The 27426-nt window shown below is 40.2% G+C and overlaps 1 protein-coding gene across 4 annotated transcripts in view; it reads right to left on the bottom strand.

The window, feature by feature from the left end:
* Positions 1–2028: 2028 nt before the first annotated feature.
* Positions 2029–27426, bottom strand: part of NSUN3 (NOP2/Sun RNA methyltransferase 3) — a 63827-nt gene continuing 38429 nt past the window's right edge. For 2 of the 4 annotated variants that reach the window (XM_066241552.1, XM_066241554.1), the window contains exon 6: positions 2624–5040. In XM_066241552.1, coding sequence (XP_066097649.1) covers positions 4770–5040 — 271 coding nt within the window. In that variant the 3' untranslated portion in view covers positions 2624–4769. Of the gene's footprint in view, positions 2175–2623; positions 5041–27426 lie in introns of those variants that run through there. The other 2 variants (XR_010726890.1, XM_066241553.1) reach the window with 2 other exon arrangements.

Raw genomic sequence — 27426 nt, 5'->3', positions numbered from 1 at the left:
TCTCAAATCTTTTTCATTTGAAATGCCACACAATTGATAAGGGAGCCCAAAAGTTAGAAATCTGGTTCCAGTAATAGTAACTGTTAGTTGTAATGCATAGGCTATATACGTAAGGGTTAAGGAAATAGTTCATCTGCTTGCTATTTTCTCTTAATTGCTTCCTGGCCTTTACTTTGAAATGTATCAAAAAGTTTCCCTTTGCAGGAATGTCAGAACAGCTTACATTGGGGATGGAGCTGACATTAGGGGAGTTTAAATCACAAGAGTTGTTTATAAAAGTCTAGCCACAGGATTCACTGTGAAAAGTTAAAGCCTATAAATTAATCAGAAATTTAGTTCACCAATCTGAAATCTTTACTTTGTATCCTAAGTAAACGGAGTTTTTTCAGAGATAATTCCCAGACGCAGACAATCCCAGAATCTTGGCTGTTCCTGGGAGACACCTGACCCCAGCTGTCTTGAAGATATACCAAGGACAGCAGGTAGGGCCATGTGGATGGGGCCTGTGTTACATCAAAAGACCTTGGAGAGGAGGTGTTCTTGCAGCTGAACCCCCATCATATTGTTACCTGACTAACGGCACGGACTTTTCCCTTTTCTTCCTTTGCTCTGTAAGCCTATAAAAACCACCAGCACCAGGAGAGTGTGAAGGCAGTTCTTTTGGACGGGAGTCACCTGCCTTCTCAAGTTGCTGCCATTTGATGACACCCCTTATACCTACTCCGTCCTCGTTACTTTTTTTTCTTTTTCTTTCTTTTCTTTTTTTTTTTTTTTTTGTGTGTGTGTGTGTGTTTTTCTGAAGCTGGAAACGGGGAGAGACAGACAGACTCCCGCATACGCCTGACCGGGATCCACCCGGCACGCCCACCAGGGGCGATGCTCTGCCCACCAGGGGGCGTCCTCGTTACTTTTTATTGGCACTAAGGGTGGCAGGTAACCCTGAATCTAGCTTTGTTTTCCGGTTACACAATAAGTAATATTAACAGAAACTATTCTATCAAGATAGTGTTTCTCTTTTTAAATTAAATTTATTGAGGTAACACTGGTTAAAAACATATAAATTTCAGGTGTAAGGAATGTAAATTGGTGTAGCCACTATGGAAAACAGTATGGAGGTTCCTTAAAAAATTAAAAGCATACTTGATATCCATCAATAATACCTTTTCTGGGTATTTATCTGAAAAATATGAAAACATTCCTATTTCTGATTCACTCCCCTTGACTTTTCAGCCTGAAGCCATTTCAAATTATGACATTACTTTCAATGTCTCAGGACAGATGCTATTAGGGCATTCAGAACAAGTAATAGATTATCAGCAGACATCAGTTAACTTATGGACCTTCAGCTGAATATTCTTCAGATTCCCCTAGGACCTGGGTGATATTATAGCTCCAATGTCAGCCTGAAGAATAGCCATCAGTGAAGGACATCATCTTTACTTCCCTCCATAATGCAGCCATCAGGCAAGGAAAGGGAGACTAGAAACCATTGATTTGAACCATACAAATGGGTTGAAAATAAATTGTGCTGTTATATTTGTCCCCAAAGCCAAATATACCAAGCACGTAATACAAGTAGCCCATTCAATTGCATCAAAAGACTTCCTGGTGTCTAATAAAATCGTTGCTATTTGACTTGAACTTTGTCTTTGTATTCCAGACAAGCTGCATTAGCCTATGCAGATTATCTGATGCTTATCTCCCCAGATAAAGTCTAGTTGGATAAAGATCTATTAGATTTGTGATTATTTAGTCACGTAGCAAGTGTTCTTTCTGTTCTCTATTATTTTATGCCTAGTCACATTGTATAAAAGGACAATTTTCACAATACTGCTAAGGGAGTAACATGCAATCTTGAATATAAGGCTACATGTACACTTGTACTTGGATAAAGGACTATAGACTGCCTTGATTCCAAACCAGAGGAATATCTGATGCTTTAAAAATTCAGTACAAACCATTTGAATGCATTATATTTACTGAGTCTATTTCTGAAACTAGTGGCTGTTCAGTGTGCTGATGGCAAAGAGAAGTTTATGTGTTGGTAAGAAACCTAAATTTTTATAAAGCTATTTTGAAAGTAACTCAATGCCACAGAAAGTAATCTCAATTATTCTTTGCTTTTCAACTGACATTACAGGGCTGCTCCAAATTTCTATTCTTCAGTTCAGCATCTGCAAAGAAAAGGAAGGCACATGCAGTAACTCCTTGGGATATTTCTGGGTATGACAATCACAGAAGTACTTCTTTAGAACACACCCTGAAATATTTCACGGGTTATTTTACCCCAAATACTGGCTAACCCTGGATGCCTTGGGAATAGGAAATTGCATTAGGAAACAGCATTGGAGAATACAGATAAAGCCAGTTGATAATCTTGAGGGTTCCTAGAACCGTATCCTGTGAGACAGCCTAGTTTAGGGAGAAGGGCCTGGCCTTTGGAGCTAGATTTAATCTTAGAGCCAACCTTTACAACCTTGGCAAGCTATGAATAGCACTGAGTTTGGGTTATGTCATTCACAAAATATGGTTACAATATTCACTCCTGAGATTGTTTAAAAGATCAGAAAAGATAACATATATAAATAACTTAAATATTTAATGCTTAACACATGTCAGCTGTTTCATTACAATTATTAATAATAAAGTGATATACACACACAAACATATAGTATTTTTTCAGTAATCATGGAAGGTCTAATCCACTGAGTACTCAGAATAGGCTCATGGCATTATGTTGGTAAAATAATGACACTCAACAAAAGGTACTGTAAAAATTTACTCTGTGATTAACCCACTCAGAATGAATGCAATTTTTAACCTATAGCATCTAAAGACAGGATTTCAAATTGAAAAAACAAACCAATAATCCTACATACACCCACACATAAATATCTTTTCCATTATCATTAAGCTTCTATATTAACCTACTATATCAGATTAAGTCTAAGAGATCCAGTTTTTCTTTAAACATATTGATTAGATATAAAGAAAAAATTGGTTAATGGAATGAAGATATAAAACAAACATTCTTCCTATGAACTCCAAGTTATAGGAACCCAGTTTTATATGCTTACAAAATAAACAAAAAGTTAATGAGTAAATAGTCTCTAGTTTATGTTCACAGAGTATAATAAACAATTCAAAAAGATTGAACTTCTGTAGAGTTTTGTATTTATATAATATGCCTATTTATTTATTTACTTATTTTTTCTGAAGCTGGAAACGGGAAGGCAGACAGACTCCCTTATGCGCCCGACAGGAATCACCTGGCACGCCCACCAGGGGGCGATGCTCTGCCCCTCCAGGGCGTCGCTCTGTTGCGACCAGAGCCACTCTAGCGCCTGAGGCAGAGGCCATGGAGCCATCCCCAGCGCCTGGGCCATCTTTTGCTCCAATGGAGCCTCGGCTGTGGGAGGGGAAGAGAGAGACAGAGAGGAAGGAGAGGGGGAGGGGTGGAGAAGCAGATGGGTGCCTCTCCTGTGTGCCCTGGCCGGGAATCGAATCTGGGATTTCTGCACACCAGGCCGACGCTCTACCACTGAGCCAACCAGCCAGGGCCCAATTTATTTTTTTTTAAAGCTAATTTCCAAGTAGGTAAAATTTTTTTAAATATGCTTATATACTTTTCTTTAATAGCTGGAAAAATGTGTTTGGACTCAAAGCGAAGCCATTTCTAGAGAAAACACATGACCTAAACAGGAAATTAAAACCCTAACTACATATACAGAAATGTGTACAATATCCCCAGGAACTATGTAAACAGGAAGAGCCACTTAGTAAATGCATTGAGTTTTGGTAACAGTATAATCCACTCTCATTAGGCACCTCCCTCTTGTGCATTAATATGTGACATCATACTCTCATATAACATTTCATAACAGAGTGAAATAAAAAGCCCCTCCAGATTGCAACTGTCAGATAATCAGATTTTGTAGTGCTCATTATAACTGCAATTATGTAACAAAACTCTCCAAATATAGTTCAGTTATTGCAGTTATTAATCATTCTGGTATTGTTTCAAGTACTTGCTTTACAGTCTGCTGGATAGACTCCATTATTCTACAGCTGAATGTTGAAAGTCAAACATGTGCATGTGAATCTGCTAGTCTAATGGCCTTTCAACATAATTTACCCTTTCAATTTGTATTTGTGAATACAACAAAAGCGGAGAAATAAAGCTGGTGTCAATAGAGTCACTGACCTTTGTGGTAAACAGAAGACAGTTCTTAAAAACAACTTAGCAAATAAGAAACTTATTTTGCTAGAACTAGAAATAGGGCCGCCTAAGAAGTTAGTCTCAGAATACCAATCAGTTATAGAAAAAGGGGGAGAAAAACTTTGAAAGGATCTGTATATTTGATAAGGAGAAAAATTATAAGAGGGCCAGCAAATGTTCATTTTTAAAGGTTCCAAGTAGCAACATCATGGATAGAATGTATTTCTAAACATCCTATGTACAGAACCATGTAGATGAATTTAACTACAATATGCCAAGTAAAAGACAGAAGCAGATTTATTATACAGAACAAACACCATCTGCACCACCTTAAATCATTGCTATAGATATTTCTAGAAAAAATACCCACCTGGAAAATTCTCTAGCTTAAACTCTGAGATGCTAGAGTATTAACTAAATAGGATTCCAAGACAGACACAGGGAACATGACTCCCTGTGTGTCAATTATTTAAATGTGAAAATGTAGAGAGTCCAGAAAAATAAATATAGTAATACACTGATATGGTTTACAAAGTTCACATCACCAATTTCATGCAGTCCATGATTTTTTCAGTTTGGCCACATACATTGGGCCCCAGGCTTTGCCCTTTTCCGGAATCACCAGGAGCCCACCTTCCTGGCCGGTGGGAGCAAACGTGAAGTCTCGGGAGCAAGTCCTCGCCATGTCCGTCATGTCCACAGGCACCATGTTGCTGTGGGAATTTAAAATTTCACCGATCACATCTTGATTTTCTGCCTTGGAAAGCGTGCATGTAGAGTACACAAGTAACCCTCCAGGACGTAAGGACTTAATTGCAGACCTGCATGTAATCAGGACAGGCATTAGATTGGTTAGGTGCATTACAAGCAAACTATGAGGCCCGAGGGCAAGGAAGCTTACATACCTGAAACTAACCTCACTCGGACTCAAACTGCGATAATTCTGCATGTGTTCTAGCCTTACGATGATTTCTTTCTAAGATATTCCTGGGTGACTAGGAAAATGGTAATTAAATCAATCAATGTGGGACAGGCAGAGAGTGTATTTGAGTGGCTCACTGTTCTCTTCTTTCAAGGATAGGAGGGTGGGGGAGAACGTGATAGGATGGGCCTGTGTTTGACTATACTGAGTGGTCCACGTGGGAAGGTGGAAGGCCGCAGCTGAGTTCAGGGAAAGGAGCTAGGGCTCAGTGCTAGTTGAAGTCATGGGAATAAGTAGGAAAGAACAAGAAAATAAAAAGATGGACTAAAGACAGACACTCAGGGAATGCCTACACTCAAAGGGAGGCAGAATTAGAATAAAGTTAAGAGGGCTTGACCAGATGAAAGTGTAGTTTTAAGGAAAAGATGGCAAGAAAGGTTTTCTGTTTGTTTGCTTGCTTTTGAAGGGAAGACTTACAAATATTTGTAAATACAATCCAAGGGAAGAGCAGCCCCAGGCTTCAGACTGCAGGTGAAGCTGGCTTCGGAAAAGATGGGACTCCGCTCCTCATCAGAAACAGAGTGGGAGCACCAACAGGAAACCAGCATGTTAAAGGTACATGCACCTTCATGAGAGACAGCTTTGATGAGAAGAGTGAAGTGGAGGCAAGGTCACCTACAGAGACAGGAAATCTGAAAACTTTCCGTCCTGCTGTTGTGGTGAGAACCCCAGAGCAACTATTCATCAGTAACTAACAGAAACAAAAACAACCACGTTCCACAAGCTCCACCTACCAGACTTCAGAGTACCGTCAGCCCCACGTCTCACATCTACATGTAAACAACTGGAGCACATCCCGTCAGCTGAGGGCTATAATAAAGATCTACATGGAAAAGGACAGCTACAGGTGTGGTGAAACTAAGGCTCCTGAGATGGGAAGATTATTCTGGATGATCTGAATGGGCCTAATGCAAACACAAAGACCCTACAAACGGAAAAGGGAAGCAGGAGAGAAAGGTGATGAGTGATCTGAAGGATGGAACGACGGGACTGCTGGCCAAAGGCCAGAAGCCAAGGAATGTGGGCTGTTTCTATAAAGTTGGAAACGGTCAAGAAATGATTGTCACCTGGCTTTGCCCTGTTCAGTCCTTTCAGGCTGCTGTCACGAAAACGCCATCGACTGGGTGGTATAAACAGTAAACATTTATTTCTCTCAGTTCCAGAGGTTGGGAAGTCCAGATCAAGGCCCTGGCAGGTTGGGCACCTGGTCAAGACCTACTTGCTGATTCACAGGTGGCCACTGTGTCTTCACTTGGTGAAAGAGCTCAGGGAACTCTATGAAGACTCTTTTATAGGGGCACTAATCCCACTCAGGAGGGCCCCACCTTCAGAACCTACTCACATCCCCAAGTCCCCATTACCTAATACCATCACCTTTGGGATTAGGAGCTCCACATAAAATTTTTTTTGGGGGAAACATTCATGCTGTTGCACTCCCTTAGAGCTTTGTTGGGCAGATAAAATATATTATGCTCACTTTGTTAAAGATGGCGCTGCCCACGTGGAAGCCATCACTCAGGTGATTGCTTGGGATGGGCATGATTATATTAATGTGTGTGGGGGGAGGGCTTTCGCACCAAAAGGTTTTAAAAGGAAGAAAGATCATGTTGTTCTAGGAGAAGAGTGATTACATTCTAGGAGGAGCCCATGCTAGGGACGAGCAGAGAAAGGCCACATGGAGGAGGCCAGGAGAGGCAGCCAAGATGGTGGAGTGCTGAGGGAGAAGCCAGTTTGTGCAGAGAGAAGGAGATGGGAAACAGGTGAATAAGGCTGGTGAGCTAGAAACCTTTGATCCTAGGAAAACTTGGATAAAGTCAGTGGCTTTGGGAGCCCTGAATGGAAAGGGAAATATTTTCCCACTGTGTGTATTTCTTGCCCACCAGGTGCAAGCTAGGATTAAAGCTAATGGCCCACCAGTTCTTGGCTCCATTGTTTCATTACCGACTGTCCGAATCCAATGTGAACCTGCATGGGGCCAGGCGGCTGCGATGGTGGCCCTGGATACTGGCTTTACAAGCCTCCAGAAGGAACTGTAGCTCTGCCAGCACCTTGATTTTAAAGTTATGACCTTTAGAAGTATAAGATAATAAACTGGTGGTATTTTAAGCCAATAAGATGGTGGTAATTTGTTATAGCAGCAATAAAAAACATGCGCAATTGGTGACAGTATTTTTATTTTTTTAATAAGGATACACTAAAGAATCAGATTTTGTTAAACTTGTGTAAGTTACAACTACACTCATTTTGGATCATTTTCTACTAACTACAACAATGCCTAAAAGATTTTCTTTTTAAAAGTTAGATTATTATGCAAAGGGATATATGCAGGTTTGAATGCCTGTATCTGTAGACTTACGTTAAAAGGACGTTTTTGATCCCAGTTGCACAATGAGCAAAGCCAATGCCTAATCAAGTAAGTATAATTCTTTCTCATTACAGTTGTACCAAAGTACATGGAAGACTCATCATTTACCAACAATATGTTTCTGCGTTGATGCAAATTTAAATTAATTCTATACTTCTGCTAATGTTGGCTGAGTCTTCTGCTTTGTTTTCATTTCAACATTCATAATTTATCTTTCTTAAATTAGGTTGGTATTACTTAACTGGTCTCATTAATTTCTAAACAAGGAAATTGTTTAGAAAGGGTTTTTACAAATTGGGTTAATCTCAAGACCCTAGGGCAAAATGTTAGGAATTCCTGTCAAATGATTGTTGCTGTTTTGCTGCTGATACCATTCCTACCCTTTTGCTTGTAGAAGCTATAGATTTTAAAAATACCATAATTTGTAATCAAAGATCAAGGAAAATAGGCAATGTGAAAAAACAAACCAAAAAAACCCCACCTCACTCCCAGGGTTTATATAGCCAAGACTTTTCTACTGTAAGAATTATTTTTATGTCATAAAAGGCATTTTTCTCATGAACTGAACCAATTCATAGTGAGGTCCACCACTGTTTCTGCAGAAAAATATAAGTCTATCTCTACATTAGCATTTCTCAATACACATAAGAGTTTCTTGGCCTTTGATAGATACATGGCACTGGGTACTCAATTTAAATTAAGGCTAGAGTATTCAACAACTCTATATCAAATTACTTCAATGACTTAAAACCCAATACTTTTGGAACTGGTATTCCAACAAAATTAAAAGATAAATTTAGTTTGTGTTTTACACTATACTAAATGAAAATTAATACATGCCTAAAATATAAGTACCTAAATATATAGTAGTCTGCCCACTACAGTAGTATAAAGGATAAATCATCTGCTTCCATAACAATTCATACGGGCTTTGAAACAGTCCATCAGAATCTGGTGACTATTATTACACGCTTCATCCAAAACATAAAAAGAAACCTATGTATGTATTTGTAGGACAGAGAATCGGGTGTGAGAAAGGTTGTGTCGTTTCAGGAAAAGAAATGATAAGAATGGAAGAAAGATACTGCTTAGTAGTTCTTAAGCCCAGCACAAAATTTAAAATTCCAGAAGGTAAAAGAACATTTAGAAAATCAAGTTAGAGAGACTTGAGTAACACTAACAGACTGGTAATATTGTGGTAATGATCATATAAAAAGATTAAGTCAGGATTAGAGAGGAAAAACAAGACATGTCAGCAAAATGTTCTCTACGCTTGTGTAAAATGTATGTGCCATGCAAAGTTATTATTATCTTTTAATAAGAGGAAGGAAAACCAAACAACTAACTAAATGACATCCATTCTGGCAACGCTATCCCCTGCAAATCTCCAAATGCATTGTGTCCCCTTGACTTCTCAATGCCTGTAAGTTTTTTGGCTTACTAAGATCCTGAGTAATGGGTTATTTTTCAGTTATGCTATACTACTGACTATACTGCATACTAAAAAATAAGTGTTATTATGATTGACATTATTTGCCATTGATCTATAACTGATGTTGAAAGGAGGATTAGCAGAGCTTTCTAATCATACTTACCAGTAGAAGGCAGTAAAAGATGTTGTGACTAACTATAGTAGATGAAGCGAAGTATTATTTTGATCACATTAGGCAGACACAAAACTAATAGTCTGAAATGGGAACAAGTAGGCATTATCTTGGGTTTTATATATTATTCAATACACAATGTCCAACTGTAATACAGAGCTGGGGGAAGTACTTCAAAGGAAGCAAACTTGTCACGTAATACAATCTATCTATTGTATATGTTTTCCTGAAACACATACAATACGTTCCCCTCAGAAACCTCCTACCTAAGTGCTGATTAGCCTTTGCCTCACTTGACATATGAAATGAGATTCTATCTCACAAAACTGTTGTAGAGAATAAAGCTGACCTTGATTAATAATATAGCATAAAACAGAATGGGAAATACTTTTACCCAAAATATTCCTACCAGAAAAAGAATGAAGGCTTTTTTGCCACAGAATGTATACCAGATAGATACCCTGTTGCTTTATGGCAGAGATCGGCTGTACAAACTTCTCCAAATTTTTTTATTGCCTTTCAGTTTATTATGGAATAGGCTGAAATACATTCTGTGCTTGAACCACCTACTTAATAAAGCAGCTACAAACAGAACAAAACGTTCTAAAAAAATAAAACCATTAAATAGAATGTAATGTTAAATTAAAATTTCCCTATTTACAAACAGAAAAGCTTACTGATTTTTGGCAGTTCACAGAGCATACTTGGATGGTATTTCAGGTCTGTTATCTCATACACTGTTAAACCTGAAAACCTTTGAAATCTATAGTTTTTTCTTACGTTTGCGGCAGACCTCAACTGATGTAAAGCTATTTATGGACTCAGCCTCTGTGGTATAACTAATCATTTTTTGCTGAAAACATACTAATGTTTGATTATAGAATGCTGCTGCCCCAGACACTTACTGGGGGAAGTTAGTGACGTGATATACCAAAAATGTACATTATTACCATTTAACACCACCTCCCAAATAATTGGAATTCTGAAACTCATCTAGCTTAAAGGTCTTGAATAAGATTTTATACTTGTATTTTAGATTCCAATGATTTATAAATATCTTCTATATTATATTGACATGATAAACTAGCTGCATATTATCTAATGAAAGCTTAATTTACTTTTTTTATAGTAAACCATTTAAATGTTAACTTTAAAAAGCATCAGATAGGCAAATCTGCAGTCTGTCTGCAGAAGTCCATCAGTGTTTCCTGATTTCAATACAAAGTAACAAGGAAAACTGGATTGTTTGGTTTCTGTCAATACACCAACACTTCCTATGCACCTCCCCACCCCTTTCAAAAAACATGTTTTAATTTGTATGTTTGTTATTTTTAAAAAGAACACTTTGTGCAATCAATAATAAGGCCCTTGGCCCTGAGCGTCGGCCTGGCGTGCAGGAGTCTCGGGTTCGATTCCCAGCCAGGGCACACAGGAGAAGCGCCCGTCTGCTTCTCCACCCCTCCCCCTCTCCTTCCTCTCTGTCTCTCTCTTCCCCTCCTGCAGCCAAGGCTCCATTGGAGCAAAGTTGGCCCGGGCGCTGAGGATGGCTCTGTGGCCTCTGCCTCAGGCGCTAGAATGGCTTTGGTTGCAACAGAGTGACGCCCCAGATGGGCAGAGCATCGCCCCCTCGTGGGCATGCTGGGTGGACCCCGGTCTGGCACATGCGGGAGTCTGTCTGACTGCCTCCCTGTTTCCAACTTCAGAAAGATACAAAATAATAATAATAATAATAATAATAATAAGGCCCTTTTTTCGGGAGTTCATTTTGTCATTTTGTTCAGTGCTTTTCACTGAATTTCTCCATCTTTAAAATATCTGCTTAGAGAAAAAAAACAAAACAAAACAGAGAACCAAATCCCAAGAATCATTTAAGATCCTGGCTTAGAAACAAGATCAGAAAGTATTGTTGTCCCAGCACAAGAAGAGAGACCACTTTTGTATTTCCAGACTAGTCCATGTAGCTTTCCAATTACTAGTAAGTAAAGTATAATGACCCAGGAAAATAAAAGAAAAATAATTACCCTCTTTTAATACCTCAAAGAAAAAAAAGTATTATCTTAATAAACGCATAAGTCCAATGGTCTTGGAAAACTGAACGTGACTCCAGCAGAAGCTGAAAGGTGGACTGTGCATTTGATTAGAAATGCAAGACTGGATGCCAAGGTTGATTTTAAACTAGGTCATGTGGTTATGGGTAACAATGCAGTATCACCCTATCAACAAGTGATTGAAAAGACCAAAAGCCTTTCTTTTAGAAGCCAGGTGTTGGCGATGAATATTGAGAAGAAAATCAGAACAGTAGGTCAGAGGCTCCTAACTGGGCAACTCAAGACGCTGGCTTCTACTGAAGAACTGCAAAAAACAGACCACCCCCCCCCTAAAAAAAAAACTATAAAGAAAGATGAAATAAAAAGCATTATATAAAGGGTGACATACATTTTAGAAACAATATATTGAGTATAAATTTTGGTGAATTTGAATAAAAATTGGCTGTTTCATTAAAAAAAAAGAAAAATTAAGCAAAGAAAAAACTAAAACATCTTGGAATGTTGAAGCCATCAAAGTTCCAAAGGAGGGCATTTCAAACAATAACTGAAAACATGATATGTAGGGTGTTCTTCTGGCAAATCTCTGATTCTCAGAGATCATTTTTACAAAAGCTATTAAAACAACATAAAACATTCTTAAAATATAAATTACACTTTTCTGGTCCATTCTTCAGGTCCTTGATTAGAAATCTGGTATTCTGTTGGGAGGGTCAGTGTTTATTAGATCACTAAATTCAACTGTTTTCTGCATTTAAAAAGACTAAACCCAAATTGTAGAAAAACAATCAGCACAGCAATACTGCCATCTTTTGTCCAAAGTAGAAACTAATTTTCCCCCTTTCAGTAATCCCTCATGATTTAACATCAGGAGACACGTAACTTCTTTTTCTGCCTTTCTTGTCACATGTTTCAAGTTACAATCCCTGTCTCTTCTACAATTTGTGATGCAGAAGTAAAGTAATCATAAATGTATATACTCTTGAAAAATGAAGGTTATAGCTAAACAGTATTGTGATTAATAGTTTTACTCTTCATCCTTCTTTCTGTCCCTTCTATTACTATTAAAGCATCAAGACAATAGCTACCATTCTTTCAGATGTAAATATGGGGAAGCAATCTATTGATTGTACAACAGACTTTAGCGGAAGGGAAGGGAAGGGAAGGGGAGGGAAGGGAAGGGAAGGGAATGGGAACAGAAGGGAATGGAAACGGAAGGGAATGACAGAATGAATATTGCTGAATCAATGGGAATGTGGATTTGGTCCAGGAATCAAATGAGATACTAATCCTGAGTTAACAAGTGAAGGACAAGTGATTAGCTTCATTAATAATTTTACCTTATGTTTATTTGGTGTTTAATTTAAAGAGAATTTCATACACGGTGTCTATTTTATTTTATTATTTTATTTTATTTTACAGAGACAGAGAGTCAGAGAGAGGGATGGATAGGGACAGACAGACAGGAACAAAGAGAGATGAGAAGCATCAATCATCAGTTTTTCGTTGCGACACCTTAGTTGTTCATTGATTGCTTTCTCACATGTGCCTTGACCGCGGGCCTTCAGCAGACCAAGTAACCCCTTGCTCAAGCCAGCGACCTTGGGTCCAAGCTGGCGAGCTTTGCTCAAACCAGATGAGCCCACGCTTAAGCTGGCGACCTTGGGGTCTCGAAACTGGGTCCTCCACATCCCAGTCCAATGCTCTATCCACTGTGCCACCGCCTGGTCAGGCCACACGTGGTGTCTTAATAAAACCTTAGGAGGTCTATAGGGTAAAAAGTCTGATCCAATTAACAAATAGAGGATCACAAAGACTAGGTGACTTGCCCCAGCTTGCACAGCAAATTTTTATGTCCCGCCTATGTATGGAATCATATAGTTCTTAGTATTTTCAGATTTACTTATTTCACTCAGTATAATGTTATCAAGGTCCATCCATGTTGTTGTAAATGATCCAATGTCATTATTTCTTATGGCTGAGTAGTATTCCATAGTATATATATACCACATCTTCTTTATCCAGTCATCTATTGAAGGGCTTTTTGGTTGTTTCTATGTCTTGGCCACTGTGAACAATGCTGAAATTAACATGGGGCTGCATCTGTCTTTACATACCAGTGTTTTTGAGTTTTGGGGGTATATACTTAGTAGAGGAATTGCTGGGTCATATGGTAGTTCTATTTTTAATTTTTTGAGGAACCACCATACTTTCTTCCATAGTGGTTGTACTACGTTACATTCCCACCAACAGTGGGTGAGGGTTCCTTTTTCTCCACAGCCTCTCCAACACTTGTTATTACCTGTCTTGTTGATAATAGCTAATCTAACAGATGTGAGGTGGTATCTCATTGTAGTTTTGATTTGCATTTCTCTAATAGCTAGTGAAGATGAGCATCTTTTCATATATCTGTTGGCCATTTGTATTTCTTCTTGGGAGAAGTATCTGTTCATGTCCTCGTCCCATTTTTTTGTTGGATTTTTGCTTGTTTGTTGTTGAGTTTTATGAGTTCTTTGTATATTTTGGATATTAGATCATTATCTGTGCTGTTGTTTGAAAATATCATCTACCATTTAGTTGGCTGTCTGTTTGTTTGTTTGTTTTTTAGATTTTATTTATTCATTATAGAGAGGAGAGAGAGAGAGAGAGAAGTGGGGAGGAGCAGGAAACATCAACTCCCATATGTGCCTTGACCAGGCAAGCCCAGGGTTTCGAACAGGCAACCTCAGTGTTTCCAGGTTGACGCTTTATCCACTGCGCCACCACAGGTCAGGCTGTCTGTTTGTTTTGTTGTCAGTTTCTCTTGCTGTGCAAAAGCTTCTTAGTCTGATGTAGTCCCATTCGTTTATCTTTGCCTTCACTTCCCTTGCCTTTGGGGTCAAATTTATAAAGTGCTCTTTATAACCAAGGTCCATGAGTTTAGTACCTATGTTTTCTTCTATGTACTTTATTGTTTCAGGTCTTATATTTAGGTCTTCGATCCATTTTGAATTACTGTTAGTACAAGGGGACAAACTGTAGTCCAGTTTCATTCTTTTGCATGTGGCTTTCCAGTTTTCCCAGCACCATTTGTTGAAGAGGCTTTCTTTTCTCCATTGTGTGTTGTTGACCCCTTTATCAAAAATTATTTGACCATATACATGTGGTTTTATTTATGGGCTTTCTATTCTGTTCCATTGGTCTGAGTGTCTATTTTTCTGCCAATACCATGCTGTTTTGATTATCTTGGCTCTATAATATAATTTGAAGTCATGTATTGTAATGCCCCCAGCTTCGTTCTTTTACCTTAGGATTGCTTTGGCTATTCGGGTGCAAAGCCAAATAATGCATCATGTTTAGTCAAATAAGTTTGTAAGTATGATGTATGTGTTTGCTTGCTTATAGTTTGCATTGGGTGTGGGAGACAGGCTGTAAGCTGGCAAGGTCCTCAAAGCCTAAGGCCTACTTTTAAGACTAAGCCTTTTCCACCCTTGTAATACTAAGATCTTTTGAACATCCTTTTAATACTAAGATCTTCTCAAAACTAAGCTTTCCCCCACACTCTTGACTGTTGCATGATGTGGGGTGGTGCACTCTTATGGGGAATCCCATTTATACCTCAGATAAGTGGCTTTGTATCAGAGACTTCCTTATTTATAAATTGGCTTAATGGCTTTAATTTCTACACTATAAGATGAGGTAGACCGGGGGCTCTCTCAATCAGTTCCTGCCATTAGCATTGCAGAGAAGAGGCAGCCAAGATGGCAGAGTGCTGAAGAAGCCAGTTTGTGCAGAGTTTGTGCAAAGAGAAGGAGATGGGGAACAGAGGTGAATAAGGCTGGTGGGGCCTTTGATTCTAAGAATACTTGGATGAGTCAGTGGCTTTGGGAGCCCTGAGTAGAAAGGGAACTGTTTTGACCAGGCAGTGGCGCAGTGGATAGAGCATTGGACTGGGATGCAGAGGACCCAGGTTCGAGACCCCGAGGTCACCAACTTGAGCATAGGCTCATCTGGCCTGAGCAGAAAAAGAAAAAGCTCACCAGCTTGGACCCAAGGTCACTGGCTCGAGCAAGGGGTTACTTGGTCTGCTGAAGGCCTGCTGTCAAGGCACATATGAGAAAGCAATCAATGAACAATTAAGGTGTCACAACGAAAAACTGATGATTGATGCTTCTCATCTCTCTCTGTTCCTGTCTGTCTGTCCCTACCTATCCCTCTGACTCTCTCTTTCCCTGTAAAAAAAAAGAAAAGAAAAGAAAAGGAACTATTTTCCCACTGTGTGTATTTACTCGCTTGCTGGGTGTGAGCTAGGATTAAAGATAATGGCCCACCAGTTCTTGGCTCCATTGTTTCATTACCATCTAATCAAATGCGAACCTGCATGAGCCAGGCGGCTGTGTTGGTGGCCTCGACTACTGGCCATACACTTCACAAAGAGTGTCACCCTGATCCAATACCAGGAAAGGGACCACAAGCTTTACCAAGTGCTACATACCCTGAAGCACATATCACTACTGCTAAAATAGGGATGAAATCTGGGGCAAAAAGGAGGATACCGCATGCACAGATTTTATCTTCCCCAGTATCCCAAATACTCACTGAAGGTAAAGAATAACTATGCACTTTTAGGCACTTTTAACATAGAGAACTAAGAATTACTAAGGTTGAAGGTATGATCTGAGAATCTTGGCTACCTTTTATAGAACATACAACCTTCACCTGTTACAGTGTTATTGCACAGAATTTTTGGTAAGTGAAAGCAAATACCTCATGTTGAGACATAATTTGAAACTCTTCATTATAGACTGACATCTAAATCATAGTTTTAATGAATTTAGCAAATTAAACTCGACAGAAACACAAAGGTAGTTACATAATTAAAATTCCAAATAATCTGGAGTTATTTGGTAATTATTCCAAATAAGCTGGTGATTCATTTAACCATATTCTGTTTCCACAACTCTAAAAGGTAAATAAAAATATGGCTACAATCAGAAGCTTACTGATAACGTGAGTACGAAAGCAGTCTAAGGTAGGCTTATCATCAGCCCTCACCTTACTGTACTATTGGATTCTGTCATTCATCCACAATTTCAAAAAGCTTTGTACCACTCTGGCTTCCTGGATGTGACTCTCTGTTCATCTCCCACTTCTCTGAAGTTCTCTCTGGCCGCCTCTCGTACCTTTCCTCTTATTCCTATCCCTTAAAAACAGTCTTCCCTAGAACTTTATCCTTGCTTTATCTTTTCCCCTAAAGTTAGATGTTTCACAGATGTTATTTCATTCAATCTTTCAATTAAGTTTTGAGACATGAATTACCATTCTTGCTTTGCAGATAAGACAACTAAGGTAAGAGAGTTAAGCAACTTGTACAAGTCCACTCAGTAAGTGTCCAAACCAAGACTCAAATCTGGACACTAGAGCTGTATGTAGGATGCGCTTTTTTTTTTTTTTTTTAAAGAGACAGAGAGAGTCAGAGAGAGGAATAGACAGGGACAGACAGGAATGGAGAGAGATGAGAAGCATCAATCATCAGTTTTTCGTTGCGACACCTTAGCTGTTCATTGATTGCTTTCTCATATGTGCCTTGACCGCGGGCATTCAGCAGACCGAGTAACCCCTTGCTCGAGCCAGCGACCTTGGGTCCAACCTGGTGAGCTTTTGCTCAAACCAGATGAGCCCACGCTCAAGCTGGCGACCTTGGGGTCTTGAACTTGGATCTTCCACATCCCAGTCCAACACTCTATCCACTGCGTCACTGCCTGGTCGGGCTGTAGCATGCTCTTAACCACAGTTATCCTTGACATGTTCTTCTCCTTCCCAATCCAGAGCCAATCAATCATCAAGTTTTATTAATTCTCCATTGAAAATTTCTTGCAAATCTGGCCACATGTCTCTATTCTCCTCCCATTCACTAAGCTGAGGCTTTTGTCATCTACTTCTTTTTTTCTTTTTTTTCTCTTTTTTTGTATTTTTCTGAAGTTGGAAACAGGGAGGCAGTCAGACTCCCACATGCGCCCGACCAGGATCCACCCAGCATGCCCACCAGGGGGCCATGTTCTGCCCATCTGGGGCGTTGCTCTATTGCAACCAGAGCCATTCTAGCACCTGAGGCAGAGGCCACAGAGCCATCCTCAGCGCCCGGGCCAACTTTGCTCCAATGGAGCCTTGGCTGCGGGAGGAGAAGAGAGAGACAGAGAGGAAGGAGAGGGGGAGGGGTGGAGAAGCAGATGGGCGCTTCTCCTGTGTGCCCTGGCCGGGAATCGAACCTGGGACTCCTGCACACCAGGCTGACGCTCTACCACTGAGCCAACTGGCCAGGGCTCATCTACTTCTTGACATCATGAAGTCTCTCAAATTGGTTTTCTTGCTAAAGAATTTTCTTAATTTTCTTTGCATCCTCCAATGTTTGCTGGTTAAGGGATATCCAACTTGTGACAGATACTTCTAATTGTTCTTCAATACTATTCTCATTTCCTTCAGTAGTTATGGGATTTTTAATTGGGCACAGCTTCAGCTAATTTCCCAAAACTGCCTTTCATTAACACAGTCACATGACCAAGTCTGATCCATGAGATGTGAAAGTAATGTGAGGAATGCTCTCTTCCCCCTTCCTACAAGTTGCAGATTAAACAGTATGAGCTGGGATTGCAACCTGGGACCACGAGCCAGACACAGACTGGGCCTGAATCCCTCATGATCGTGGAGTTGGGCAATCACATGATTGCCAGAAAAACCCTGGGAAGCCCACTTTGACTTTTACTTATGTCACTATTGTCTTGAGTCTCTCTCTGTATTATGTTAGAAGAAAAAAAAATACCTGATACTGAATTTGGCACCAAACATGGCGTTGCTTTAGCGGACTCAAATGCAGAGCTGGCTTAATAAGCAGGCAATTAGGGGCAAAAAAAAAATACACAGGCTAGAAAGCTAGTAATTGACATTTAATTTGGTGGACAGTGACTAAAGCAGATTGCCCTTCCTAATGGGGGCAAGCCTCATCCAGTCAGCTGAAGACTGAAAAGACAAAAGACTGACTGACCTCCCTTGAACAGGAAGGAATTCTGTCAGCAGACAGCCTTCGGGCTTGACCCACAACACTGGCTCTTTTCTGGATCTCCAAACTGTTGGCCCACCATGCAGATTTTGAACTTGTTAAGTCTCCAAAATCATGTGAGCCAATTCCTTTTAAAAATTCCTTAAACACACACACACCCTTTTCTGTTTCTCTGGAAAACCCTAATACAGCTTTATTATGCTATGGAAAACATTTAATAAAGTCACTATTTATGATATCTTCAAAGACAGATACACGCTAAACAAAGCTTAAATAACTCCAGGATGACTAGGAGAAAATCTCAAAGTGTTAGTATGTGTTAATGAGAGAAGGCTCAGGAAAGATCTTGGGAATTTGGAAGAAGAGATGGAAGGAATACAGGTCTGCTAAGGAAGGTTCTTGCTTGTGGATGATGATCCAAATCGACTAAAAATATCTGGGCCATGTAGGGTTGGAGAGGTCAACAGATTCTGTGCCCCAGAGTGAAGCAGTGATGAAAAGGTACCCCCAAAGGGGCGGCTCTTACAGAGATGAGACAGTGGCTTCAAGCCTTGCTCAAGCACTTCTGAGTAAATGTTTCTGTGTCAGCAATATGATCCTGGTCCAAAAGCAAAGATGTTCCTTTCATACCTCACCTAATAAAAGGGAACAAGTGTCTGATACGCACAATATAAATAAACTTCAAAAACATTATGCTGAAAAAAAATTTTTCAGGTAAAAAAAGAGTACATGTTTGATTATATTTTTTACGTAGTTTGAGAACAGGCAAAGTTAATCTATAGTAAAAGAAATCGGAGCCCTGGCCGGTTGGCTCAGTGGTAGAGCGTCGGCCTGGTGTGCAGAGGTCCCGGGTTCGATTCCCGGCCAGGGCACACAGGAGAAGCGCCCATCTGCTTCTCCACCCCTCCCCTTCTCCTTCCTCTCTGTTTCTCTTTTCCCCTCCCGCAGCCGAGGCTCCATTGGAGCAAAGATGGCCCGGGCGCTGGAGATGGCTCCTTGGCCTCTGCCCCAGGTGCTAGAGTGGCTCTGGTCGCGATGCCCCTGAGGGGCAGAGCATCGCCCCCTGGTGGGCAGAGCGTAGCCCCTGGTGGGCGTGCCGGGTGGATCCCGGTTGGGCGCATGCGGGAGTCTGTCTGACTGTCTCTCCCCGTTTCCAGCTTCAGAAAAATACCAAAAAAAAAAAAAAAAAGAAAGAAATCAGAACAATGGTTGTCTTTGGTGAGTGGTGTGATAGATTCTGAAGGAGCACTAGGAACTTTCTGGGGTGACATAAATGCTCTATACTTGATAGGGTTATGGGTTACACATGCCTATGTAAAAGTCATGTCAAAATTACTTGAAATGAATATGTAGCTTAGTGCACCCACATGTTGTTACAGATCTACTGGCTCAACTTGTGGGTGGGATGGGGGGCAGCTTCTCCACCAATCACAGAACTTCCTTCAACTTCTCTGAATTCCAGACCAGGTTTCTGGGCAGTTCCATGACAAATACACCAGTTCTTGTGCAGATCACTCATGTCATTAAAGTTGGATGCTTAGTACTGGTAAGACACGTACCTATGTAGGTTCTGGTGACAGGAAAAGGACTAAAGTATTGCCATCCCAAAGCTGCCTTTCTGGGATACTGACTTTAAGCTGTATATTAAGAAACAGAAGTCTGCCTGACCAGGCCATGGTGCAGTGGATAGAGTGTTGGACTAGAACGCAGATGACCCAGGTTCAAAACCCTGAGGTTGCCAGCTTGAGCGCGGGCTCATCCAGCTCGAGTGCTGGCTCACCATCTTGAGTGCAGGGTCACTGGTTTGAGCAAAGGAGCACAGACATGACCCCATGGTTGCTGGCTTGAGCCCAAAGGTTGCTGGCTTGAAGCCCAAGGTTGCTGGCTTGAGCCAAGGTTGCTGGCTTGAGCGTGGAAGCATTGACATGACCCCATGGTCGCTGGCTTGAGTCCAAGGTCGCTGGCTTGAGCAAGGTGTCACTTGCTCTGCTGTAGCCTCAGTCAAGGCACAAATGAGAAAGCAATCAATGAACAACAAAGGTGCCACTACGAATAATTGATGCTTCTTATCTCTCTCCCTTCCTGTTTGTCTGTCCCCCTCTCTGTCTCTCTCTGTGTCTCTGTCAAAAAAAAAAAAAAAGACTTATAAAAGTCTGAGAAAGAACCTTTGACCTTCCCCCCTTTCCTGCCCAAGAGATTCAGACAGAGAAACCTGCTTTGGGAGGGGAGTCTTAGCTGAATCACCTCAGGAAACTTCCCCCCAGCAGGAAGACTCCAAGCCTGTTAGCCAGATACCCGCTGTGTCCCGCTGTTTCTGAGCTGCTTAGAGAAGACTTTCCTGCCATGCATGTTCTGCTCTTCCCCAATTACCTGTAAATCGTCCATTCTCACTTATGATATCTAATGCCCCGTCCCTCCTTTGTCCAAAGCGTCTTATATAACCAACATTCCCTCAGTCTTGGAAATTTCTCAGAATATTCAAGCCTATGTGAATCCCCACATGCTTCTGTGTTGGCCACTGACCCTGCTAACTTCAAGCTCCACAGCAGAAGGAAGGACACAATTACACACAATTTCTATAGACTGCTTAACCAGCTCCCATGATTAAGATCTAATTCCTGTAAGAAATTGCTTATTCATTCACTTGCAGGGATTCCTTTCTGACCAAACCCTGACAGTGAGCAATACCTCTGCCTCCTGTAGAGCAGACAGACACTATTGAGCAATTAATTATCAAGGAGTTGAAATTCATTCTTTGCCTCATCTTTATTGATGTTTAGCAAGTTGAAATACTTACCCAATTATTTTCAGTTTCCTTTTGACCGGGCAAACTTTTATTCTTCATCCTTCCAGACCTACTTCAAAGCTCACATAGTCTCTGAAACCTTCACTGATTTCACCATAGACTTCCTCCCTTTTCTGTTTTTTTTTTTCCCAAGCAATAAATGTTTAGCTCCTTGAAAAGGGTTTATATTATACTCATTTTGTATTTTTATACATAATACAACTAGAAAGAATGTTCCCAAAATATATTTATTAAACAAGTAAATAAATGAGTGCTACCTTAAATAAGAGGCAGGAAAGGCAGAGAATTTTTCAGTATAAAACAAAGGAATATATCTAGCAACTAAAACTCAAAAATTCTGAATAAAGAACTCATGCAAGCTACAACTCGTAATTATAGAACACATAAAAATGATAGAGGCTTTATTTAGAAAAAAGAAAATAGAACTTTTGTCAAGTAATTTATAAAAGTGAGAAAGTTTTCTTCCTTTTGCCAACAGAGGTCATAGATAAATTCCTACAGAAAGTAAGATAATCTGCTAATGACGATTACTACTTAACAATTATGGTCTCATTTCTGATTGAACTAAAAAATTGGTAACTTTTAGAAAGTGAACTTGATTCTATAGAAAATCATCGCCATCACTTTTAAACAGAGATATGTGGTATTGTTATACTGTGATTTATAATAAAGAAATACATATTTGGTCTTCATTTGCTTTTCTGTACAGAGCTCCTAAAACCTTGGATTTCCCAAGTGATGAGAGCAATGAAAGTACCTTTTATAACTCTGGGGCACGCCTACAGTTGGTGACTGGCAGCCAGAAAAACCAACACAGAGCTAGAGGGCTTTTAGATCAACTCCCTGATGTCTGCAGAGTGGAGAAAGGCTAGAGGTTGAATCAAATGCTAATGAGAAATGATTCAATCAAATGTGCCTATGCAATGAAACCTTCATAAAAAACAAAATGGACAGGGTTCAGAGAGCTTCTAAGTTGGTGAATAGCAGTGACGCTGGGAGGGTGACATGCTCAGGGAGGGCATGGAAGCTCTGGGTCCCGTCTCAAACACCTTGTCCTATGCATCTCTTCCACTTGAATGTTATCTGTATCCCCTACCATATCCTTTAATAACTGTAAATGTAGGTAAACTGTTTAATGAGTTCTATGGGAACTTCTGACTTATGGCTAATTGGTCAGAAATACAGGTGACAGCCTGAATTTACAATGGGCATCTGAAGTGGGGTAGTAGCAATCTTGTACTGATGCTGGCTGTAACCTGTGCAATACGACGCTGTCCCCAGGTACACAGTTCAGCTGTAGGACAGACACCCAGCTGGTGTTGCAGGGAACTGCTTGGTGGTGTAGGGGGAAACTCCCCACCACCATATTGGAATTGATACCACAACAGTTTTAAAGTACCAAAAGTTTCATGAAGACATTTAAAAACAATACTGCCTTTCTGGAAACATAAGGGAAATCTAACATAGGAGGTTAGTGTTGCGGCTGGGGATGTAAAAGGAAGAAAACAGTCTGACCTGGGGCGGCGCAGTGGATGAAGCACTGGCCTGGAATGCTGAGGTCGCCGGTTCAAAACCCTGGCCTCGCTCAGTCAGGGCCCTCAGGAGAAGCAACTAAGAAGCAACTGGGAGCTGACACTTTCTCCCCCAACCCGCTTTCTCTTTCTCTCCTCTCTAAATCAATAAATAAAACCTTTAAAAATAAATAAGTATAGTCTTTAGAAATGATTAGCCTGATCTGATGTACGAGTAGATATATGTATTTTAATTCCTACAAGATAACTGAACAAATGGTAACACACCCAGAACCAACCATTATGAGCTCCACAGAGCTTTTCTCTCTAAATTGTTCTTTTTTGGCTCGTCTCACCCTAAGTGTTTATTCTTTTACATTTCATCCTTTTTTCCTCCCAGCATTTCAGGGATTTTTCTTTCATTTACTTTTTCTTACCATTCCATGTCTTTTTTCTATATTACTTTATGGCCTTCTAGTTTTCCTTCCCAATTTTTCTGTTTGTTCCTTTTCAGCAGTTCCTATTTCTTTCGTTTCCCCACTGCCTGTTTCTCATCATTTCACTCATTTCGTACATTTGTATCAGTTACTATTTCTGCTGGTAAACGACAGTCTGGGCAAAAAGCAAATAAAAAATTCCTATCACTATTATGCACTAAAACCAAAGAAAACATTAAGGCAAAAAGGAGAAGCTCATGTTGAATCTATCAACTAAAGGAAGATTTACAATTAAGTTTCAGGTACTATACATCTAAAACAGGTATTTCTGGCTTGATCATTATCCAGTGCTATCATCAGTTTTCAAAGTTTCCTTTTACAAGCCTGGAGGGTACTCTTTACTGTGTTCACAGTAAGTATTCAAATTTCTAGATATCAAACTGTTTATTATCAAAGAAGGTCTGTAAATTTAAGATAAAGAAACATGACCCAGCTTGCAATTTTCAGAGATACCATACCTAGCAGCCATTACTTTGTTGACCTAAGAAACAAAAACAATGCTGACAATTATTTTCTCTCCACTCACAGTAAGCTTTTACCTTGAAGAAAGGATCTTTTTTATATAATACTGCTAGAGCAGAGTCATGACACCAGACACTCCAGAAACAGATTATAAATGACAAGTTTTAATGTATTTATTATCAGTTTCTACTTGGAGAGCTCTAGTTTAATATATCTTCTCAACAGTCACTCATTAATATGAGTACCGGAGGGTCCTTTAGGGATTAAACATTCTCTGCTGGGATTAAACATACGGAGTCTAGTTTTGTGTTGCTTAAATTAGAAAAGAACGACAGTAGCAACATTAGACCTAAATTTAATTTGGGTCTTTGATCTACTACCTAATATAATCTCTTCACTCATATAGAGAAAAATAAACTAAAAATCTTTCAAGAAAATCACCAGAATCAAATTGATTTTGGCCCATAGAAAATGTGGTTATAAATGAATAGAGATTACTTATCTGTTGGGCAGATAAAATACAGTGTGTCCGGAAAGTCATGGTGCACTTTTGACTGGTCACAGGAAAGCAACAAAAGACGACAGAAATGTGAAATCTGGGAGATGACGTCAGAGTAATGGCGGGGTAGGAAGCGATACTGATAAATCTCCCCCAAAACTCAACAAGATCTTCAACCAGAAACAGAAAAACCTATACTTGGAGCCTCCAGATGCTTCGCAATACATCCAAAGGTATGGTCGAGTGAAAAATTGGCTAAATATATAACCAAACCCTGAAGGAAATAGGGAGTAAGAAATGCTCCGCCTTCCTCACTAACCTAAACAGGGCGGCTTTCTCTGGTAACTGTGAATATAGAAACTGAGGCGGGCAAAGGAGGTGAAAAGATTTAGGCCACGGCACAAACGGCCGAACCAGACTGTGGCACGGAGATCCAAGCCGAGGAAAAACTGATCCTGTGGCAACGCGGGCAATACAAGCTAACACTCGCGCCAAACCCAAACAAAGAAAGACAAGCGGGGCGGCCATTTTACCCGGTCTCCTGGTCGGTGTGCGCGCAGTTAGTGGGCGAGAGATTTCTTCCTAAGCCCCGGAAGTGGGTGCCCGGGTTACCCCACAGAGAGGCAGAGGCAGAGGCCTGTGGGCCGAAAGCAGAATCTCTGGGCAGCCCCAGCGCCCTGGGAAAGCCACGCACGGGAGGGAGTGAGAACTAATTCCAACGGTGGAAACTTTAGTGCTGGTGGGGGTTTCACTAAGAGGGAAACGCGGCCGGCCTCATATCCTGGTCTGCGCGCGCAGATAGTGAATGAGAGATTCCTCCGAGTGCCTCAGCAGTGCGTGCCCGTGTTATCGCACAGAGGGGCAGAGTCAGGGGCTTTGTGTGGGCCAAAGCGGAATCTCGGGCCGCCCCAGCACCTTGCAAAAGCCGCGCACGGGGATGGAGCGAGACTCAATTCCAACACTGCAACTTTTCCCTGTGGTTGGGGGTTTCACTCAGAGCGTGAGACTGCTGGCCGGATATCCTGGTCTGCGCACGCAGATAGAGAGTGAGAGTTTTCTCCAAGCGCCCCGAAAGTGGGCGCCCGCCTATGTTACCAGACAGAGTGGCAGAGCCAGAGGTCTTTGAGTGGGCAGAAAGCCCGCCTGATTATGCTAGCAGCTCTGACTGACTGAGCCTTACCCAGAGCCCTGTGCTGAGTGGAAATAGAGTGGGGAGTTGCCAGCTCTTTGAGCCTCTTACTATCCAGGCAGAGGCAGCAGCAACCCCATAGCTGGATTATCAGGCTACTAATTGAGGAAGGAAAGACTAGGAGAAAGGCTCCAGGAACACGGACTCTCTCACTGGCGGAGCCTATAAATGCTAATGAGCCTCGACTGCCAACGAGACTAAAGCACAATACATGACATTGCCATAGAGACTTATCAACTGCAAACCTCTACCTGAGCGTGCCAAAGGGGCAGAACCCGGGGTACAGAGTCACCGACCAGGAAGAGGGAGAGAAAGAAAAAGCAAGAAGATAACCTCTCAAAATCAAGAATAATCTGCAGACTTTATAACCTATCCCATTTTATTATATTTGTTCGTTTGTTTCTCTTATCTTCATTCTTGATACTTTTTTTTCCTCCTCCAATTTGGCCGATTAACTCTCTGCCGGTCTTACTCTCTCCTCTCCTTGAACTACACTACCCATAAGTGTTACATCTCCCCATTATCTTTTCTCTTCTCTTCCTTTCTCTCTATGAGGGTTGCACTCCAAAACCCTTAACTCTCTCTCTCTCTCTCTCCTTTCTTTTTTCTTCTTTTAGTGGTTCCCTCTTTTTTTCTCTCTCTCTCTTTCCTTTCTCCCTCTATATTAGTTTCTTCCTTTCTCCTTTACATCTCCTCTCATTCAAACCTCAATAACAAACAAATTATCTTATCTGGGACTAAAACTTATGTTTGTGGCATTTTGGGGGGTTTTTACTTCACCTTTTTAACTCACTACCAGTGCTCCCATCCCTGGCTTTCCATTTTATCTAGTTCTTGTTCCAATAAATACAATAGTAATTTTTTAATTTGTCCCCCCATTTTTCCATTTTCCTCTTATTCCTCTCATCATAACTCTTAGACAACCAACACCTAAAAGCAAATAATTTTATTCTTGACCCAAATTTTTTTCCTTATTTGCTTTTTGTGGGTCCATATGCTCTTTTTTTTCTTTTTTTTTTTTTCTTTTTTTGCCCCTTTATTACTTTTCCCCAATTCAGGCCCTCCATCACAGGCATTGTTTGTTATAATTCACAGTTCACCACAAGATTTTCTCAAGAAAGAGGGGAGAGGAGAGGAGAGGAAAAAAGGAAGGGGGAATAATTTCATTTTTTTTAAATTTTTATTTTATTTTATTTTTCTTTATTTCATTATTAATTTTTTTTAAAAAAACAACTCTTCGATTTTTTAATTTTTTTAATTTTTTAATTTTTTTTTTAAACTTTTTATTCTTTATTAAATCTCATTAATACTATCAACAAAACCACCCTCAGATGCCATTAAGGAAGAGAAAATCAAGTATCATGGATACAAAAGAAAGAGAGGTAACACAGCTAGATGAGGAAAAATCTATGGAGAAAAAATTTAATATATTGGAAACCTTGGAGCTAAATGACAGAGAATTCAAGATAGAAATCCTAAAAATCCGAGAAAACACAGAAAGACAATTTAGGGAGCTCAGAAAACAACTCAATGAACACAAAGAATATATGTCCAAGGAAATTGAAACTATAAAAACAAATCAAACAGAGATGAAAAACTCAATTCACGAGCTGAAAATGAAGTAACAAGCTTAGCTAATAGAACAGGTCAGATAGAAGAGAGAATTAGTGAAATAGAAGACAAGCAACTTGAGGTACAACAGAGAGAAGAAAGAGACTCAAAAATAAAAAAAATGAGATAGCCCTACAAGAATTATCTGACTCCATCAAAAAGAATAACATAAGAATAATAGGTATATCAGAGGGAGAAGAGAGAGAAAATGGAATGGAGAACATACTCAAACAAATAATAGATGAGAACTTCCCAAGCCTGTGGAAAGAACTAAAGCCTCAAGTTCAAGAAGCAAACAGAACTCCAAGTTTTCTTAACCCCAACAAACCTACTCCAAGGCATATCATAATGAAATTGACACAAACCAACAGCAAAGAAAAATTCTCAAGGCAGCCAGGGAAAAGAAGAATAAACATATAAAGGAAGGCCCATTAGATTATCATCAGATTTCTCAGCAGAAACTCTACAAGCTAGAAGAGAGTGGACCCCAATATTTAAAGTCCTGAAAGAGAGGAACTTTCAGCCACGAATACTATACCCATCAAAGTTATCCTTCAAATATGAAGGAGAAATAAAAACATTCACAGATACAGAAAAGAT

The sequence above is a fragment of the Saccopteryx bilineata genome, chromosome 8 (assembly GCF_036850765.1).
Source record: "Saccopteryx bilineata isolate mSacBil1 chromosome 8, mSacBil1_pri_phased_curated, whole genome shotgun sequence".
Classification (NCBI taxonomy): domain Eukaryota; kingdom Metazoa; phylum Chordata; class Mammalia; order Chiroptera; family Emballonuridae; genus Saccopteryx; species Saccopteryx bilineata.
This window is presented reverse-complemented; position numbering and strand designations above follow the sequence as displayed.